We start from the raw sequence: 21,686 nt of genomic DNA, 5'->3' as shown, positions 1-21,686 counted from the left end.
GTTGTGCCATCGCATCACTTTTTTCATAGAGCAGTCATTTAGTTTAGAAGCAACAGTCGTAGTTAGCTGATGTTAGCAACATTGCAGCGAGCATTCTTGAGCTGCAAATATTCAGTGTGCGCAGATACATGAGCTATTATTATCTTTGCTAATCATTAGCATCTTTGCCAACGTGTGTTTAAAGTCCCTCAATCATTTAAATTAAGAAGTTTAATAAAACTAACGTTACCTCATGTAGTGCGACATTGGCCGCCGCAGCTGCTAGATCATGCCGACATATATTTCAGAATATGACGTACGATCCCATAATTTCATTTAGACTCGCAGAATTGTACAACGTTTTGAATCAGTTAGTAATTCCCTTGAAGCTAGCTAGCTAAGTCTGCTAACTGCAGCCAAAACACAGGCGTAAACACAAAGCATCGACTACACATTTCCTCCATTTTCAGCAGGAAGTTGGAGGCGTCGAAAGACAAAAGCGGTGCTGCGAATCCGTTTCTGAGGTAATATGGAGTATAAGCAAAAAACGCATGCGGGAAAGTGGAAACAAACATAATCATACACTACCTTGTCTATGAAATAACAAACTGAGTTTCATCTGTCCACGATTTGAAGAAACAACAATTCAAGCTGTCGTCGCTCGTTGATTGCGTCATGGCGTCCGGATAATCTCCCCAAGTAACCTTCGAATTCCTCTTCTTATCTATACCCATACAATATTACACCAACCTTTCTTGAATGTTTAACCTCATAAGAGACAGAAAGAGGATATACAGCAATACACTCCTGTTGACATTGTTCTATTTGAATTAGCTTTTTTAGGCATTTCATGTAAATTAATCTGTGTTGCCATATCAAATACAGGAAAGTAGTGGAAGGATGATTGTAATTGTAATTTTGAATACTGTATAATTATATACAATGCAAAATATAACACAAACTGGTATTATTATGGTATAATCCCTGGTATCATCATTTCTAACCCACAGATCAATGACAACACACAATGTATCTTGGTAATATTTAATTACAAAAAACTAAGACAGGAAAACAATAAATAAAACTAATGGTCAAAAAGTAAAGGAATTAAGTCCAAAATGATCAACAGTTAAATGTCCAAAAATGGTTACATAGAGAGAATATTAACATGATAATTACTGGTTGCTTGACAGCAGTAGTTTCCAACCATTTCAAAGTAATGCAATGACTTTAGCAAAACAAAGAAATATCTACCACAGGAATATCTATATTGACGATGTAAAAATGTCATATTGTAGTGAAGTGGGTATTCCGTGATGCAAAGTAATGTTGCAAAAGGCCCAAAATGTATAAAACAAGCAAATTCAAAGAGATTTAAGTGAACATTTTGCTTTTTTAAACATATGAACAAAATATATTTGAGCTTACTTCAAGGCTTCACCAACTCAGCCCACTTGCTTCAAAAAAGAATGCAGCAGATTATGCATTAAAATGAACACAGTCTGTTGCTATACATTTCCATTTGTACATATGGTCAGTGCTCTATCATTCTCTACTTACATGATCAAAAACAAAAGGCATTATAAGTTTCTTCACAAGTGTCATTTGGCTCCAGTGATGTCAGATGATTAGAAGTGACCTGATTGGTCCCATTTAATCACCAAACATACAGATGCAGTCATACAAGGGGTCTTTCTTTGCACATACATGTCCTGCGTTGCTGTGGCAATAATGCCAATCCGAATCATTTTAATAATGCTGCAGCTTTAATAAAAAATGGAAGAAATATGGTTTAAGGATATACGTTTTAGACTAACTGTAAGTACTTAGTGCTTTATTAAACTGGCATCAAGTTATTTTTTACAATTTGTACAAGATTTTGTTGGAGAAGTTGATGTTTGTGAAGATGAGCTTGGTGCAGCAGACGGTAACAGCTGTGGGGTTTGGGCCTGGAAGAGATGATTGGTAAGTTTAAGTGGACAAAAGGGTACTACCCTTCATCTTTTTTTTTCTATCCTTCCATAGAAACATATTCTCAAAACACGACATTATAAACATATTTTTTCATGTAGAGGGAAAAAAAGAGTGACTATTAGTTGTTAACACACCTACATACATGAAATCACCATTACCTATCAAAGTGAGGCATTGATAGCTGGAGTATGTATGGTCTTGGAGACTGAGGCGCCGTCGCTGCCCTCTGCTGTTAGCACCTGGAGCTGCAGCTGGTAAACACTGTCAGCCTGAAGACCATGAACTGTCACCAACCGCTGAGACTGAGGAGGATGAAGCAGAGTAAGTTCAGAGTACCACTAACAAAAGTATCACCAGACTTATCCGAACTAAACTTAACTAAACAGAAAGAAAAAGGAACTGTGAAAAAAATATATGCATTCAATGTTAAACACAGCTGATACGCGGACATGCGAGCTCTAAGTACACGAAGGTCAAATACTCCGGGCGGGGCACTCTCGCGCTCGCCTGAACACAGTGGAAACGTACTAAACTCCGAGAGATAGCTTTTGCTCCAGTTAACTGCCACATAGCCTTACAGAGAACCAGTCTCTTCTGCCTACGCCGTCTCAGAGATAGAGAGAAGGCGCCCTAGCTTATCTAGCGCCTAGCTTATCTAGCTGTTCGTACATAACAATATGCAGCTGCAACAACATGCACACACACTGACGATGCAGAGAAGGCGGTCCAGGACGTGAGCCAGTGTGGGCGGAAATGCCCAGTGCTCCAACCAGGTCGCTGCTCAGCTGAACACAGCTCCACCTGCAACTTTGCCTTAACCAATAGGCTTCCATAAGAAGAACCTATACAAACGCATGCGCATTCTGTCTAAGCGCCTGTTTTAGTTTCATTTGCTCCTACAGAGCAGCTTTTCTTAGGTCCGTGCACGTTTAACTGCTGGACATAATACTTCTGTTACAAATAAACTTTATTGCTTGAATTGAGCGAAACGCCTCGAACTCAGTCTGTTCATCCGAGTTTTCTCCTCAACAGATATAAAAATACTTATTGACTCATTATCCCTACCCACACACACACACACACACCCCTCTCATATTTCTAAGGCATTTTCATTCTGCTGCTGGTAAAACCTAAAGCTGTCACTGTCGACCTCTCTTTGTGTCTCACCGGTGCGATTGTCTGTGTCTGGGAGATAAGTGTGTCTTCGTGTCCTTCCACTGCCGCGGTAACCCCTGATTGCAGTGTCCAAGTGAATTGGAACCCCTCCACAGCTGCCGGGTCCAGTGCATGATGGGATATCCTCCAGCGGAGCTTCATGAGCAGAGTGCCATTGACTTGTTGAAAGTCAGCCGTCAGTCGTTCTGGACGCAGTACCACCTTTCTGCTGGCCAGGAGGCGCTCTGACACAACCAGAAGACACAACACATGTCCTTCATCTGTGACAGAACACTCTTTCACATTTTGTCTCCGTATATTAAACACGACTACAGTTTGAACATTGTGATGGTTATTTGAAGTGCATTTTAAAAAGCTTATTGTGTGGCTGTACAAGAAGGTTATTTAGTATAATATCTAGTCTTACCCTCAGTGTTGCAGGTCAAAGCTTTGCCTCCTCTGACCCTGATGGAGGAGCAAGTCGGGGTCGTAACCCAGGCAACAGCCTCTGACCCTTGGTCAGCCTTCATCACCACGGCGACCCGGTACTTACAGGCAAACAGCAAGCCTGTGATGGTGTGATGGGTGCCCTGGAGAGAGAACATCAAAAAGTGTTTAAAAGAGTGTTTAAACGGCACACGGCTGGTTTCTAAAACTGACATATTACAAGGTTCCGTAAAATATACACACGACCTCTACTTTTGTTTCTAAACCTGTCTGACATAAGCTGCTTGTTAGCTCCATGGTAAAATAAACACGACAGTTTGAAGTGGCACTTTGCAGCTTGGCAGCTTCAAATGGTGAGGAATGGCTGAACGTCAGTGAACAGAAATCATGCTCTGTGACCTCAGCAAAATTGCACACAGCACTGAATTCATCAAGCCACTGTGTCTGTGATCATTTCAGATGAGAGGGTGACACCAGGACAACAGTGGGTCAAGATCTAATGTTGGCGAGGCCAGTTTTCTCCTGATAAATGGGCTATGGGCAGATATCAAGTGCACTGTATACATTCAATAAAAGGTTTTCTTCTAAAATGCCCCTTCATTGCAGCTTCACTTCGGGATTTGGGTTTCAAATAGCTGCATTTTTAAGAAGTTGGTGATTCAATTTGAATCTAAAGTAGATTTTGTTTTGCCTTTTTTAATTTTGATGACACATTTAATTGAATTCTGCAAATTACTTTCCCACAGAGCATTCTCATTCAAAGCCCTCCCTATATTTCATTCTTTTACATTTAGATATAAGATAATTCAGCCAGGGTTTTGACAGAGTTATGGTAAAAGTGATGTTAGGCAGAGACAAAGTTGCACACAGACGGAGGATCATAGCATTCCAGACTGATCAGAGTTATGGTGCTGAAATCCGATCTCTGATACACACATATACACAAAAAGACACAACAACAATGCTCACAAAGAAACAAGACACCGCTACACAATTTCACGAACACAGACGCATAAAACTCAGCCAGGGTAGTTGTACCTGCACAGTTGTTGTTCTCTCTGTGCTTGTAACATTAGTACTGCAAGTATGTGGACGCCACCGCAAAATGTACGGCCCGGGATGTCTCTGCCTGCCTGTGAAGCAAAAGATAGACGGACAGACAGTGGACGTGTTTATTATCATGAATAAGACAAATATAATCGAATACACGTCCTACTATTCTCTACATTTCTCTTTTATATTTACTCCTTTTACCATTTTCTGGTAAAAAGTCTCGTATTTTGTCTTAATTCTTGATTGATGATTAACAATCTTTTTAGTTTTTTCTGAGTTCTATCTCTCTAAAGATGAATATTTTTGCAATATCTGCATCTCAAGCCTAAGTATATGCAGAGTACATTGCCATGGTCACTGAAAATCACAGATTCTGATCGGCTGGAATGTGTGGATTCATTTTTAGTATTTGAGGGTTATTTGAGTGTAATAGTAGTAGCTGCTCAGTGAGAGCCAGGCTATTCAACTAGAAATGTGTCACAAGAGGAAAAACAGAACTTTCAAAAAATCGTTGAATGCAATTAATTCGTTTTGCATCCTTCTTTTGTCTTCTGCTGTGTTTTCAACTCACCTCGGTGAGGCCACTTCCAGAACACCTTGACCTGCAGCTGGTCATTGTGATAATGAGGGGCAGCGACCTCCAGGCGCAGATTGCCAGGAGTGACAGGGTTAAGGGGGGATTCAGGGTGAGGCAGAGAGGACGAGAGGGGGAGGTCAGAGGAAGAAGGGGAGGAGGATGAGACGGAGGGAAGGGATGATGAAGATGAGGAAGACGGGAGCTCGTTGGAGAAGTCTTCACCTTTGGTGGAGAGAAAATAATGTTACAAATTCAAACTATGGCTGATTTGACGCTGTCTTTTGCAATGAGGGCAGTAAAAGGTAAAAACATTTTGAACATCAAGCTCATAAATATCTGACATATTTCTTGCACATTTTCACAATAAACCTTTTACGTGTTCTGAAACATAAAACTTTGAATGCAGGCGTGGTTTCCTAACCACTCTAAAGTAAGTATTATTTATTGAGTAGCTGTTCTGAATGCTTATAATATATGAATGACTGGATGTATGAAACCTGTTATAGAACACATGGAATTTATAAATGTATTATATTGTGCCAGGAATATCATAAACCGGTCTACGAGAGTGCAGCTGGTAGCTAGATTTCCTGTAATTCACTCACTCAGAAACACAAACTGGTTTTATCCGGCCTAACTGACCCGCATGAGGAAAACATCGCAAATATGTGGATGGTGTCAAACGTTAATGCTGCTAAATCATAAATGGCAATATGTTCCATCTTAAATTGTTGGTATGTGGTTTGATAATTGAGCAGCAGACGGCTATAATCCTCTGCTGGGCTGACCGACAGGTCACCTATAAATACGTCTTTAAACAGTTTAAACAGTGCAGCTGCAGGGAGACCAAATATGCTGACAACCAGTAAATTCAGGGGCTCTGAACAAACTACTTACTAACTAAAATAATCGACTCAATAATGCATGGCTCTGTTAACAAATGTGTGCTGTGGATTCTGCATGCAGTATTTACTAATGTCAGGATGAGTTCATGAAATGTTCAGAAATGTGTGCTTGAAGAAACCTCAATCTACTGAGCAAATCTGAGCCGTGCAGTTCCTTACTGTTTATTCCAACAAAACAAATCTGTAAAAAAAACAAAAAAACTACGAGAGGTTTGGTGCCTTCCTAAAAGTTACACATTTCTCGTGATTTTACACGTGGCTGTATTTGTTCATCGATCTAAAGATAAGATGTTCATCCAAACTGCTGAGAGAGATGCAATGGTGAAAATACTGTATTCATGGTATGTAAAATCAAGCTACATATATTCCATTAAGAATAATTCATCCTTGCACCGTTTATAAAACTCTTTAGAACCAAGGATATTAATAGTTAATAGACAGAAAAATAATCAATGAATCACATTCTACTGCAATTATGAAGAGAACATTTACTATAGACAGTGTTAGTGACAAATATACAACGTATACCATAATGAGGAAAGTGGTTGATTTGTTTACCTGTATGAGTTATGGTGGAGAAGACAATTTGGGCTCTTGGACTTTTCAACCTCTTCTGACCCCAGTAGGCCACCGTCTGGACAGACAGGAAGTAGGAAGTAGCAGGCAGCAAACCCTGCAGCCACAGCTCACACTGTGCCTATAACACATGTGAGAATGGGAACATGGACAGAGAAGTTTTCTTAGTCTTTGGGAACGGTGGTTCTTGGCTACATCTCAGTCTGTCCTAATTCCCTTCCACTTCGTTAGAATTTGACCGGGGTCTGATAGAGACGGTATCAAATCAAACACAAATAGCTCTGATGAACCTGTGTCCTTGATTCAAGACACAAACTCAGGATCACCATTTTAGCCAGCACAGTTACTGCCGCCATCTTCATCATCGTTTCTGTCATCACAATCCTCATCACCATCATCCTGAGTGTTGTGTGTCAGTCCAGACCTGTTCTGCATTACCCTACTGTTTGACTGACAGCTCATTAACAGGCTTTTAGTCAATCAGGTCTGTCTGTCAGCGTGGATTTCAGCTAGTCACAACAAAGAGATGCTTGGATGATAACAAGTGTGTGTGTGTGTGCACACACTTAAGACAGAATGAGACAAAAGCAAGTTAAAAGCAGTTTCTTGGTAACCTGCAGACAAAATGGGTTGAAGTATTTCCATTACACTTGAGATAGACAAAACATATGGCCTGTACAACTGTGTGTGTGTGTGTGTGTGTGTGTGTGTGTGTGTGTGTGTGTGTGTGTGTGTGTGTGTGTGTGTGTGTCTGTGTAAAACAGAGTGAGTGAGAGAAGCCTGGATTTCTATTTAGGTGCATAATGTCAGTGAACATTGTAAGAGGCTGATGTATATTTAAAAGCACTGATTCAGCAGAGGTTTTTCTATGTTTCAATACTTCCTCCTATTTTCCCTTTTACTTCAGGTTTAATGCTGAATCCCTCCAGTCCTGCATACATTCCTAACTGACAGGATGTATGTTTTATACACATCTAGGTAAAGTATCATCATGTGCCAATGGGAAGGAATACAACATTAGGTCTTCCTGTGATATGAAAACTAATTCACACAGAAATGTTATTCTGGTCCCTACCTACCTGTTGTGATGCTGCTGTCCATGTGTGTGTGTGTCTAGATGCAGCTGCAAGTAGGACACACTAGTAAGGGGGGCCTCATTTAAATTCCAGGTTCTCCAGCCAAGCAGAACAGCGGAGCAGACTAGAGATAAATGGCTCCACCAGGCTCAGTCTGGGATCGCCATCACTACTTAGGATAGCTAGGTCCATATGAGCGTGCGTGCATTCAAACCTCCAAACTTTGATGTTGATGTTTTTTGATTATTTTGTCTCTACTCTTGAAGTGAATACTCATATTGGAGTTGAACAGTTAAGAGGGTCTAAAGCTGATGGATCCTGTGCAAAGAGGACACTAATTTAAGGATTTAATGTTCGGTCCCTACACAGGCAATCTTCACTGTTGCGTCAAAGCTGTGATACCGGTGCTGTTTACTGTGATTATGGGTACTTTGGTGCTGCTGACGAGACTTGGTTGCATTGTGAACATATTACATCACCATCACACCTACAATCATGATTGTAAAATCCACCCTCTTGACTGTTCTAAAAGCATTACATGTAATTTCAAAAATACAGCAAGAAACCTATTGTATTTCTGAAGAAGTTACTCTTTGAATTGAGCAACGAGACAGGAATGGTTCAGTCTCTTTATCGAAGCTGTGTTATCACACACACATGCTGTGCTAGCAGCTACAGTAATCAATAATCATCTAGACATCAGTCATATAATCCAACCTCTGCACAGATCTCATGCTTTACTTCTATGGTGACTGAACACTCACTCACTAAGGCCCCCGTGCTGTAATGACTAGCATGTTGTCAGTACATTCCCAGATGCTTTGACTTGAGTACATGTTATCTAAATGCAGGAAATGCCAGTCACTCCACATGTCTAAGTTATCATGTTATTTCAACGCTGTGAAGCCCTACCTACATGTTGTCATAGTACTTTAACAAAGTTATGACCCATAAAGATAATGGCAAGTCTGTCTGAAGACAATATTGCATTTGCAGATCCACAAGGAACATGTGCACAAATCGTTGTTAATTTCAGGGTGAATATGTGAAAACTAGATCTAGATGTAAAATAATAAATAAAAAAAGGTAAAATATCATGAAACATAACGCATCTAAAAACTTGAATTATCGTTAAAAAGTCAAATCCACTTTGATGGGATGCAAGTTTTAAGAATGCAAAACAATATGCACCAAATTTTTGCTTATTATATGAATCAAAACGCTTAGTTGAGATGTCTGAGCACCTCCACCTAATTCTCATTTGTAGGCTTTTTTACTGGCTACAAGTCGTTCAGCGGGACATTTCTTTATTTGAGGTAATCCGTTCCTATGGTGTGTGTTGTTTTCCTATTTAATTGTGTGATGCTGAATCTCAAACGTACACAACATAGAAGTTGCTGCTGTTATATGAAATCAGTTATTCCAATTTGCAACACCACTGGCATACAGTAGCTGTTCTGTTTGAGCACTGCAGAGACCTGTAAAATCAGAACCAGGAGAAAACAAGGAATGTATGTGTGTGTGTGTGTGTTTGGTGCATGGGTTTACAGACCTTGTAAAATCTCTCAGGTGCAGCTATATAGATCTTGTGCATGTGGTGTGTGTGTGTGTGCTTTTAATGTATTCTTTAAAAGGACTCATTTGATTTAAACCTACAAACTGAAGTGTGTGTTTGAAGAGTGGAGACCGTTACTCACTTCAAAGGGCTGTTTTAGGGTTAAAACGTGGTTTTAGGGTGAAAGAAATAGTTCGATATGTTGCTTAATATTATTCGCTTATTCGCTTTCTTGCCATGAATTAACTGAGAAGAGCTCTTTTCTTGGCCTGCAGTCTTATTTGCACCGTGAGGTTGCCAGAAGACCAGTGGAGACAACACAGAGTCAATGGTCCTGGCCAAGAAATAGTCCAGCACATAACCCTCCATGAAACCACAACATGGCATTTTTACACTTTTGTTTTGGGACAGATTTACAGATGAGACATAACTTGTTGAATGGTGAAAAAAAAACATCTCTATATTATCTCAGTTAGTGTGATTACATTTATAAAAATGTTTCCTTACCCCTTGAGTCACTCTGCTGTTGCTTTCCTTTTTACCCTGTTCTGGTGTGCGTGAGTGTGTAGGTCGTGTAAGCACCTTCTTGTGCACTGTGTGCGTGTGTGTATGCAGCGTGTGTGTGTGTTTGTGCGCTGTGTGTGCTTGTCGAGACATCCAGGTGATTCTGTAGTTGTGGACAGGCAGGTCTGCCTCTCTGGGGGGCTCCCAACTTAAAAACACCGCCACTGTGACCCCACTTCCCCCCGACCTGAGGGGAGACAGCAACAAGTCATCAAACACCACCACAACATGGATGTAAACACATCTGTGGTAATAAAGTAGACAAAGTAAAGTATAAGTAAATGTTTCCTCATGCTGATTGCCTGTAAAATAGATGCAACAACTTAATGTCAGGTTTCCTATCTTTCTATCGTTTTATGTATGTGCACACAATTTATCATTATGTCATACAGAAGCTACAATTTAAGTCTTCACCTCTGTTATTAAATGTTTTATTGGAATATTCCGGCTAATCTAAGACATGGTCTGAACTTCGCCTGACCTTGTTTAGAATTACGGCACACAAATAGAAGACTAAATGTATGATTGGAAGAAGGTTAGGGATGAACTGTCATTTGCATGCAGCTACACCATCAGACATCTACTTGACCACATGTTATGACTGACTGCCGGTAGCCTGCAGCCCTGAAAGGATGCATAGCTACTAATCCAGCAGGGAAGTTAGCATTAATCTATCTAATCATATTTCACCTATTGAGATGAGATACCTTTCCGTGAGCTGGGTGCCTGGTTGAGAAGCCGTCCGGTCTAGAGTTTGGTTGCTCACTCTGACGTTTATTGGAAGTTCTGGAGGTGAAGGGTCTGCAGTGAGAGAGAGAAATGCTGTCAAGAGAGAAATGGCAGCAATGATCATCAAAATAATAATAGTTGTTGGCACTTTTCTCAGCCCTGGGTAGTGCCTGCACGTTAGAGCTTCTCTCATGGGGAGTTGGGAGGTAGACAGTCGGAGGGTATTGTTTAGAGAGACGACAGTAAATAAATCACAATTAAACTGTAACAGCGGAGAAGACATTCCCTGTGAAAATCACACCCTGAACCTGTTTGTCCCAACTGTTGCTAACATCCAATACCAGGTCATCTACAGCCCCTATGGCGAGGAAGCATATATGGAGATTGAGTGAAGACTAATTGGGGTTAACATCATGATTCCTACAAAGCAGATGCCGTTCACCAGCTTGACTGAATTGTCAAATAGCTCGATGCTTAATTTGTTGCAGCGCAGCAAAATAGAGAAGCCATTCCGGGGGAGGGGGGGAAGGAGAATTTCCTCTTCCTCTTAGTCTCATTCAAGTCTGCAAAGTCAATTAGATTTACAGCATCAAAGGTGAGCGATACTGGAGAAGCCTTAAGCTGCCCTTTTCAGTAGCTACCGCGACACAAACTAAAGACAACCTCCACAAGTCACTGTTTGCCTCCAAGATTAAATCCTGAGGTTGCTGCTCTTTCAACACTGGTTCTGTATCTCATGAGAAACTCAAACCCCAATCCTGTATTTGATTAAAACAACAAAATGTATCTGATTAGAACTACATCCCCCGTGGCAGGCCTCCCACAGGCTTCGTGCAGTGCTCGGCTGACCCAATGCAGAGATCAAAGTTAAGGCAGCGTAGTAGGTCTGCAAGACCTGGCCTCTGTGTGTGTGTGTGTGTGTGTGTGTGTGTGTGTGTGTGTGTGTGTGTGGTTTGTCTTTGGAATAAGCAGGATGTATCTCAATGCCAGGAGTAGATCAGAACCAAAACACACAAGGCCTTTTTCATTGTTTGTTTCTTTTATAAATGAGTGGACTTCAGTCAATTGTTTCATTAGATGACGATATCAAGATGAGTTTTCTGAACCAGACATTCCCTCGTAATTACTGCTGGCAGGTACTGTGCAACCCTAATATCTGAACAAATAGGAAAGGGGATTTGAACATTCTGATTCTCTCTCTGGTTAGCATCAGGTCACAGTGGAGGAACTCCAACCATCCTGGTATCTGCAAACCTCCTGATTTGTGACCCCTGACTTCCAGCCCCTGACTAATCAGACCAATGGCCTGGAAACACAAGACTCTGACTCCTTCGAATGTTGAAGTGTGTGTCTTTAACCTTTAACCCTGGCCCTTAAAATGCACACACACACACACACACACACACACACACACACACACACACACACACACACACACACACACACACACACACACACACACACACACACACACACACACACACAGTGTCTTAGGATTAATTCAATATTTTGGGGTATAAGCTTACTTGCTTTCTTCAGAATTAGATGAGCAGATCGATACAATACTAATTTCTGTCTATTGTATGTGATGCTATAGCAAACAGCCAGTTATCTTAGCTTAGCATAAAGACTGGAAACAGGGGGAAACAGATAGCCTGGCTCTGTCAAAATCCACCAGACCACCACCTGTGAAGCTCAATCCAGTCATAAGAGAGCAGAGCACCCAGTCGGCTGTTTTGAGTTTGTGTGTACATGTCAGCATGGTAACGTCACTGCCATTTGTGATCTTCTAGTAGAGCACAAGGAAATAAATTCCTCTTCAAGACACTCAATATTGTTCATAATTTGTGTTGATAAATCCAATTCTTTCACGTTCTTTTCAGGGATGTAGTGGTTTGTATGCGCCGTCACTGGGTTGAAATAGATTTGTTTCCTGATTTCTTGTCTGTTTTCTTTACATTGTGGTTTGCTTAACATGACACTGCTTCCAGATCGACACATACTTTATCCTTAATCCTCGTAAAAGTAAAAAAAATACACACTGGCTTATATGCAGGCAAAAAAGTGTAATCATATATAATAGACAGACATGAGAATCTACTCATCTAACTACTCATAGCAAATAAGAGTATTTCCCACATGTCTCATTAATTATTGCTTTAATATGTTGATGGGCAAGTTTCAGTACAACATGGACAACTTGTATATTCTCTTCACTTCATTACATGAGGAATTCTACTATTTGGTGTTTTGTTGAAGGCTGTGGAGAATGCTATCTCAGACACCTCTTCATAATCTCCCATAAGAGCTCAACTGATAAAGAACCTTTTTCCAAAGCTCGGTCCAACCTGAAGTCATTATTCAAATGCTGACAAGCTTTAGCCAATCATGGCAGGGGATTCATATCCCTAGCCAATCCTGGCACAACACCAATATGACCTAAGCCTGCTAAGCATTAGAGCGAAGACCTCCTACTGTGTGTGCCTGTGTGTGTGTGTGTGTCTTGTCTGACAGACCTGCAACAGGGATTTGGCACTAAACCAACTGAATGAGTATGCGTTGCCTTACTGTATATAATATGTGTGTGAATACGTGCATTTGAAATTGCGTATTTTTTGTTTCCTGTCTGTGTTTTATGGACTGCCTGATCATTTCAGCTGGGTGTACTTTAGCCATCAAATCTGAGTTAAAGAGAGGGAAAGGAGAAGACAGGAAATGTCCCTGAGGTTCTGACTTTTCTTCAGAGAAGTGTAATATCACTCATAAAATGACACAAATGGAACGCAAGAGCCTGTGTTTTTGCTCAGTGTCTCGTGACAGAATATCAAAATTCAACAGATAAGTTGGGGAAACATGCAGGAGGAATCATCACTCTCTGTGGGACTCTCGTAAAGACAATGAGAGCATGTGTTAAGACTGTGTTTGTACTACCTTTACTGGAGATGTAGTGTTTGCTGGGTGTGGTGAAGCCTCTGCTGCCGTGGCTGTTGATGGCTGCTACTCTGAACTGGTACCAGCGTTGAGGTCTCAAATCTGACAGAACCACATCTTCAGAAAGCGGCTATAAATACAAACACATCACATACAACAATGACAACGTGCATGTCAGAGAAAAACTTCAGTTCAAACGCATTTTCATTACCTTTCTTCATCTAACAGATAAAATTATACGTGATTCATGACAGATTTAGAAATGTAAAAGCAACTTAACAACCCTGTTCATTTTGCTGACCTCCAGTGGTTTAACCTCTTACTTTATTACAGTGATTTACAGGTGTACTCCATGACACTGTGACATTACAACCATCAGTGATGCTGGGTGTGGTCACAGGTGAAACAGGCTTCACATGTTCAACCAGCAAGGGCAGCAAAACACATCCTCGAGGGTAAGATACAGAAAATATCGATCCTTAGGGGACAACAACCTGCACAGCCGTAAGGCCTTTTCACACGTGTGCGACTCTATTTAAATATTGTATTGAAAAAGTGTCGCAAATTTGCATGGCTGCTGGTATGAATGGTTTTGATGCATAGTATAGCATTTCAGATTTTTGTGATGGTTATTTGTCAAGCCGTCGGTGTGTAAAGGCCTTAAACTTTAAATCTTGACAAACAGGTATTTTTTCCTCAGAGAGCATATGAACATCAAACATTTAATGGAATAGTTTTATATTTTGGGAAATACACAATCAGTTTTTCTTGCTGAGAGTTTGAGAAGATTGGTACTACTCTCATGTCTGTGCTCATCTGTCCAGGCAACAGCCAGCTGCTGATTTGCTTAGCTTAGCATAAAGACTGGAAACAGGGGGAAGCAGTTAACTGTCTCTATCCAGCAGTAACACAATCTGCCCACCAGCACCTCTAAAGCTCAACAACTAACAAGTTATCTCTCATTTGTTTAAGCTGTGCACACAGAAGTCTACTGGACTATTTCTTGGAAGTGACTGCATCCAGCTAAGAAATAGTGCAGATATTACACAGATGAGATGTAGCGTGTTAATTAGAGCTTTAGAGGTGCTGGTAGGCAGGTTGTCTCATCTTTGGACGGAACCATGCTAGCTGTTTTCATTAGTTTCCAGTCTTTGTGCTACGCTAAGCTAACCCGCTGCTGGTGTTAGCTTTACATTTAGCGTACAGACATGAGAGCGGTATAAATCTAACAATCTAACTCTCGGCAAGAAAGGAAATTGACATTTATTTCACAAAATGTCAAACTACTTTATTTTTTACGACACTGAACTCGCTGTTCTTTATGGAAACCACGATATTTTCTAAATAATAAGTATAACAAAACAGTTTGCTTCAATCCAAGCCCATTTTGGGCACGTGTGTTTCGCCATCTCTCACAAATCAAAAACATGACAGAGCTCTGTGTACATTAAGACATATACGTTTTACAAGTTAATGAGGTGGAAAGTCGGATTGGAATTCCATCTCATAATGGTGAAATGAAATGATTTACCAGAATTATGGTTAAAATTGCTAAAGATTCACATGTTTTGTCTCCGTGACAGTGCAAATGTAATCAACTGCTTAAGATCTACTGATCCACACACACACATACACACAAACAGACAGACACGAGCTGCCATCTATTTAAGTCTATAATGAGTGTTCAGTCATTCAGAGTCAGCCGGTGGAACGACTGTGGCTGCCTGTGGTTCCTTTTTAAGCTCTGCTTATTTACCTAACCTCACACAGGCACACACACACGCGGACGTACGGTGCACACACACTAACTCACTCGTACGCGCACACACAGATGTACGGTTTACCCTGGCAGAATAGGAGACTGGCTGGGTTGGAGAGGTTTAGACAGCGAGGCAGCAGACTGATGAGGTGGAAACAGAGTCTAACATCCATCTCCATAGTTGAGAAGTTTCATCATTCGAGGCAAATTGAGAGTTATGAGTTAAAGACATGTTACAAACTGTGGCGCTGTTCCACCGTTAAAGGCACAGGGAACAATTTGTATAGCTTCAATGACTCTTAGACAGAATTAGATAAGTGCCATGTTGTTGCATCAATGTACATGATGTAGCTTTCCTACATCAACTATTATTCCCCCAATAACATAGAGATGGTGATATTAACAGAATTGTCTCTTTAAATCATGAAAATACGAATTTCTTTATGATCGCAATATCTCAAACATTCTAATCCTCAATATAAATACCCGGGTTGAAAGGTGATTGGGTGCTGGCTACTGTACAGTAGTTACCATTGCAACAGTAGTCCATGGAGAGGCATGGTCTTCACTGGGATGAATCCCGACGTTCCAGCGGGACTGGAGCATGTAAACGATCGGTTCCACGCTGACATTGAACTTTGACACCCACACTACCTTCACGCGTCCCTCTGAATCCTCCACGAAGCTCATCTCTCTGCGAGGCTTCAGAGGAACACCTGGAGGAAATCATGGGATTGTTATTTAAAAGGGCAAAACAGGAAAGAAATGTACATTACATCAAATAACCCAAACTGATTGTGAGATTGATGGATACAAGTGTACCGTATGTTGACATTGTTTTTTACAGAGTCTGTGATTGGCGGGACATGTAAATAAAATGACTTGACTACCAACATAGTGACACTAGGGATACATACATAGACAAGTTTCACTGGATGTCTCAAACACCATCATATCTAATTACTGGAGAACACACAGTATATAGTCAGTGCTTTTAAAACTGTTGAGTCACTTCATAAAAAATACATCATTGGTAAAGCAAAATATGTCATCACTCAAACAATATTTTCTTTGTGTTTGAATATTATTGCAGCCCAATCGTCGTCACATAGGCGTCTGAGGCAGTTTGTACTCCTGACTAGCTCCACGCAGACTTGAGCTGGAGCTTTTAACCGTCTGGGACTTCAGATGCAGTCAAGCAGGCAACATTTAAGGATATTTATTACATTAAATTGCATTCCTTTCATTGAGCCCGACCCTTTTAACCAAAGCAACTCACAATAAGTACATTTAAACACCATAGGAACAAGAGCTAGATGTCATTAAATATTGGAAGGGCATCCCTCCCAAAGAAACAACAAAGCATGTTCAGTGCTATGAGTAACAAGCACAGGGGGCCAATGACAGCACTCAGCTAACAGAGATCCTTTTTAACACCAGCAATGACACTTTTAATCATCAGTGTCATGCTATTTGAAACAATCAAAAACAACTTCTTTAAACAAGTTCTCTCCATCAGTGCAGCAACCTCTTACAAGAAAGCCCATGCAATGTTACAAACAAGTCCCAACCTGCCTTCTTTACCTTTGTATAGATTGGATGGGGCTTGGCAAGTGTGTCCACATTCATTAGAGCAGCATTTCCTGGGGGAAGGACAATGCTGGTCTAACGAGCAGCTCTCCACGCAGGCTGCAGCGAATCCGGTGGCTCGCTGAGGCGGAGGGCAGTCCCCCTGACGAGACGACCTCAGAGAGGTCAGAAACTCCCTGCTCGTCACACACTCCGTCTGCTTCTGAGAGAAAGGACAACGGGGGAATCGTTATAATTACAGTTGACACACAACGGAAATAATACGTAATGTATAAACACACACAGGAGGGCAGAAAAACACACAGCAGAGGTGAAAGTGTTTCCTTTGGTAAACTCCTACTGACTCTTTCAAGGCAGCCTGGTCTGAAAGGGTGTGTGTGTGTGTGTGTGCGTGTGTGTGTGTGTGTGTGTGTGTGTGTGTGTGTGTGTGTGTGTGTGTGTGTGTGCACATGGCTGCAGATCATCAAAATGTAAACACAAGCTTTAGCTAATAGCTCTGAATTACCCTGTGTTCCCAACCAGCCAGCCAGTCAGCCATCCAGCCTGTAACATGCTTCAGCTATTGTGATGAAAAACTAATCTGAAGACCACAGCGGCTGGCTTTACAAATAATAATTTAGGGCCCCACACAACCACATTATACACTCACGCATATACATTCAAAAGCTCACAAACATGTTATTCATAACACACGAAAGCTTGCATAAACACACACAGGAATGCTCATTCATGGAATTCACAGTCAGAAAACAGCTTCATGGTGCCAACAAAAGCAAGTTTCTGATGCAGGAGTGACACAGCCACCAAGGGTTTTCTCTCCCTCTCACACACACACACACACACACACACACACACACACACACACACACACACACACACACACACACACACACACACACACACACACACACACACTTTCTGTCTTACCTCACAGGACTTTGGAGAAAGCACCTTCCTTGTTTCCCACAGTTCTTTGCATGGCTGAAGGCACTACACATAAACAAACAAATAGAAATAAACAAAATATGAGGCTTAAGGCACAATAAAGTAAGGGTTTCACAACCCACACTTGTTTCATCACACACGATAAATTGAGAAAATCAACAGCATCTTAAAGTATTAATTCAACATTTTTGGAAAAGATACTTATTTGCTTTCTTGATGAAGAGTGAACTAGTTGAGAGGATCTCATGTCTGTCTGTTCAATATATAGTTACAGCTTGCAGCCAGTTAGCTTAGCACAAAGACTGGAAACAGCTAGCCTGACGCCGTCCAAAGGAAACCGAATCCACCTTCCAGCACCTCTAAAGCTCACTAATGTTACATACGCAGACCCATATGGAGGTGCAGCTAAAGACAGATTTTGTCATTAGGCTAGGTGAGCTCTGTCCCCCGTTTCCAGCCTATTTGCTAAGCTAACAAGCTACTAACTAAAGCCTTATATCTAAAGGGCACTTATGAGAGTGGTATTGATCGAACTCAATGCCAGAAAGTGAAAATAAGCATATTTCCAAAATTGTCTATTCCTTTAAGTTGCTGAGGTTTGAAGAAATACAACAAAGAAAAGCGGTAGAACAAGAATAAGAAGAAGAAGAACAGAGGAAACACACACTCCTACAGCACACATGCACACACTCATCTGGTTTGCCACCTCAGTGAACTGGTGAATGATGGCTCTTACCAAATTAAATCCAGACAACATATAAAAACTGCGGTTTCACCCCAAACCTCCTCCCCCCCTCTCTCTCTCCCCCCCTCCCTCTGTCTCCCTCAGCTCCCCAGTGTGCCTGGCTTCAATCATTTCTACAATTTATTCCATCTCACTGATTCCAGGGGAACAAACGGAATCAACAAAAAGCCATAAAAACGGCACAAATATAGCTACTGTTGGACGAAAACATGTTCTCCAAATGGACCCATTTGCAGAATGATGGCTTTGGATACTGTTGGGGTAATCATCCCACTTGAGCACTGCATTGTAACCACGTAATATCTCATTTTATGTCTGAAATAAGGGACAAACACTACATAGTAACTTGTTGCTGGGAGTCATTTAGCATCAACAAACCAAAGACAGTGAAGCCACATGTGCTGGTTTCTTAACTTGTAGGACATAAAATGCAGTCTCAGCATGAAGCACGAAAGCTGTTTAATGTTGTATAGTCGGCTCATTTCATTCAAGTCATGGAAGAAAAAGTTTGGGTTAGCGTGAAGTGATACTCCACCCCCGAAGTCTCCCTACTGAGTAATAAACACTCTGTAGGCTTGAAGTGTGGTCGTGAAAAGTGTGTAGATTGATTCTCCACAGGTCAGCTTAGAATTACGAAGGCAACAATGGATTCCAAAAACGACAATATAAAAATCTAAATATGGAGAGCAATGACTAAAACACCTCCGCTGTCCATATGTATGTCCACTATGTTCCATGACTGTATCGCTTAAACTTGGTGGTTCCCATTATCTCACCTTCTTATGAATATTGTCTGATACATATAAACAATACTGTATGAATATAGCTGGTTTGCTGACTAATGTACAGCTTACTGCCTCCGTCTTCATGCTTGTTCTAATAAGACTTTGTGTGTACGCACATGTGCATTAATCTGCTGACTGTAAAAGCTAAGTATAAATTAGTATTCTGTAAAATATTGATGTAATAAGTTAGTGCTTGTGTTTACTGTGCCACTTACTGGAGTCTGTACAGTCAGTGTATGTTTTGATTGTTGGTTTGTTGAATTTGAATCCAAAGTGGCAGATTTAGAAAAAGACTCGTGATTGACAAGCCCTCGGGGCAGCTCTGCTTCTTCCTTCTCTCATGTTGGACTGAGGGCAGACTGGACGCTTTGACTTGCTATCGCCTCTCGAGGTACAAGTGGTATTACAAGACAGGACGGACCGGAGCTAACTGGTTAGCATGCTCATTCATGCTCATTCAAAAAGATATCTCTGCAACACAATACAAAGAGTTCTTCAAACTAAAATTCTGGCCACACATTGCAACTTTAACTTTTCTTTTCTTCCTCTGTAATTGAACCATGCATTCTTCAAGGAGTCTGGGTATGAGGAGACAGAGAGATAATACAAGAAACACACACACACACACACACACGCACACACAGACAGACAGACAGACAGTATTGTAACCAGATCCTGTAGTGTGATGTGTTTCTTTAAGGAGCTCTCGTGGGTCTCTTCACTCGACCACGTGCTGCTCAGGTTATCAAAATCTACTTAAAAACACCTCACACACACACACACACACACACACACACATGCACACAGCACAACCAACACCACTCTATGTTGCATCCAAACCCAGCCCACTCTGTACTCTACCCTTTTCCTCCTTTGCTGCCACTTTGATCAGTTACAGACATGTTTCATTTTTCATACTGTCCCCTGTTCCTCTCTTCCCTTTCTGTAATCCTCTGTTCTTTTTGTCTCCTGTCTTCACATTATCACTCCTCTTCTTCTCCTTGACCTCATCTCCGTGCAGTCTTTCTCTCCCTCCTTCCTTGCCTCACCTCAACACCTCTCCTCCCGTCCTCCTTCTGCTCTGCATGTTATCTGTCTTGATGAAGTGAATGTTTAACATTTTACTTGTTGTCTTAAATGGCTCTCTGTTTACTTTTAGGAACTAATTGTGGTTGAAGTTAAGACAAATTTCCACCAAAGTTTAGAATAAAGATTTGTTGTACTGTACAGTGGTTGAAAGTAAATAAGTACTACTAAAGTACTGTTCTGAAGTAAATTCCATTTAATGCTACTTTATTATTTTTCCTCACCATAATTCAAATAGAAATGCTGGACTTTTTACTCCATATGTAGGTAGTAGTATTTGTAATCCAATAATATATTCAGTTATTCTGCATCATGAATTTAGTGTTTGATATTTAACGTATATTTTGCTAGTAATACCAATAATCCCTTCTTTTACGAATGCCAATACAGCCTATTCAATGCAAACCATTTACATGTAAAGTACGGTAATAAATGTAAGTATTTATTATTTTTACAACAGGATATACATTCAATAGGGAGAGAACAGCGAGAGAGGAGGGAAAGGGAGAGTCAAAGCAAATGGATTGAAGGTGAAAACACTCGTGGTATGTTAGTGGTGGACACCTTATTCTCTCAAATATCACTTGGATGTTGTAAATCCCTGAAAAGCACATGCACTTTCTGTATGTAAGAGGAGCTGAGAGACTTTTGGCCTTGAAGGCGACATGATGAGTTATGTGTGTGAGAGAGAGAGAACGGTAGACACAGCAGAGGTCAGAGGTCAGAGATGTTACTGCTCAACACACCAACACACTGTAGCAACAGAGCAGAGATTAATGGCCGCGTACGCGTCTGTTTGTGTGCACAGTTTGCATTGGAGCTCCTCAGATATCTGTATAATAATTAATCAATCACTCACACACTCACACACACCTCGTCTCTCGCCCGTCCTCTGGCCTCCCCTGCTGTTTTATGGCCTCACCTGCCACGATAGAGGGATGACAGCCACACTCAGCGTAGAGGGAGGAGAGGAAATGGGCGAGGGAGGGGAGGAGAGATATGGTTTCAGAGTGGATGGAGGGGGGAGAGAAGTGAGTGTCAGTTGAAAAGGAGAGAAGAGATGAAAGACAAATAGTGAAACAGGTCCAGAGAAAAGGGAGCGAGAAAGAGAGCGAGACAAAGAAAGACAGCCACACACCAGATGTGCTCACCCTGCATATACAGTCACCGGTTCGTTCAGTGGGTGCAATGTGAAAAACTATGTATGTTCATTCATGTGTTCAGCTTCTCATCAGTTGTTCAGAGTCTATTTTAT

General features: G+C 41.1%; 1 protein-coding gene across 1 annotated transcript in view; it reads right to left on the bottom strand.

The window, feature by feature from the left end:
- Window positions 1–1,046: 1,046 nt before the first annotated feature.
- Window positions 1,047–21,686, bottom strand: part of LOC306776484 (anosmin-1-like) — a 37,002-nt gene continuing 16,362 nt past the window's right edge. The window contains 15 exon segments of the mRNA XM_079267193.1: window positions 1,047–1,928; window positions 2,112–2,255; window positions 3,121–3,353; window positions 3,536–3,698; window positions 4,594–4,688; window positions 5,180–5,407; window positions 6,649–6,787; window positions 9,805–10,048; window positions 10,569–10,662; window positions 13,522–13,651; window positions 15,812–15,888; window positions 15,891–15,912; window positions 15,914–15,996; window positions 16,865–17,069; window positions 17,798–17,860. Coding sequence (XP_079123319.1) covers window positions 2,115–2,255; window positions 3,121–3,353; window positions 3,536–3,698; window positions 4,594–4,688; window positions 5,180–5,407; window positions 6,649–6,787; window positions 9,805–10,048; window positions 10,569–10,662; window positions 13,522–13,651; window positions 15,812–15,888; window positions 15,891–15,912; window positions 15,914–15,996; window positions 16,865–17,069; window positions 17,798–17,860 — 1,917 coding nt within the window. The 3' untranslated portion in view covers window positions 1,047–1,928; window positions 2,112–2,114.

The sequence above is a fragment of the Melanostigma gelatinosum genome (genome assembly GCF_949748355.1).
Source record: "Melanostigma gelatinosum genome assembly, chromosome: 4".
Classification (NCBI taxonomy): domain Eukaryota; kingdom Metazoa; phylum Chordata; class Actinopteri; order Perciformes; family Zoarcidae; genus Melanostigma; species Melanostigma gelatinosum.
Note: the sequence above shows the minus strand (reverse complement) of the source record. Positions and strands in the feature narration are given on the sequence as shown.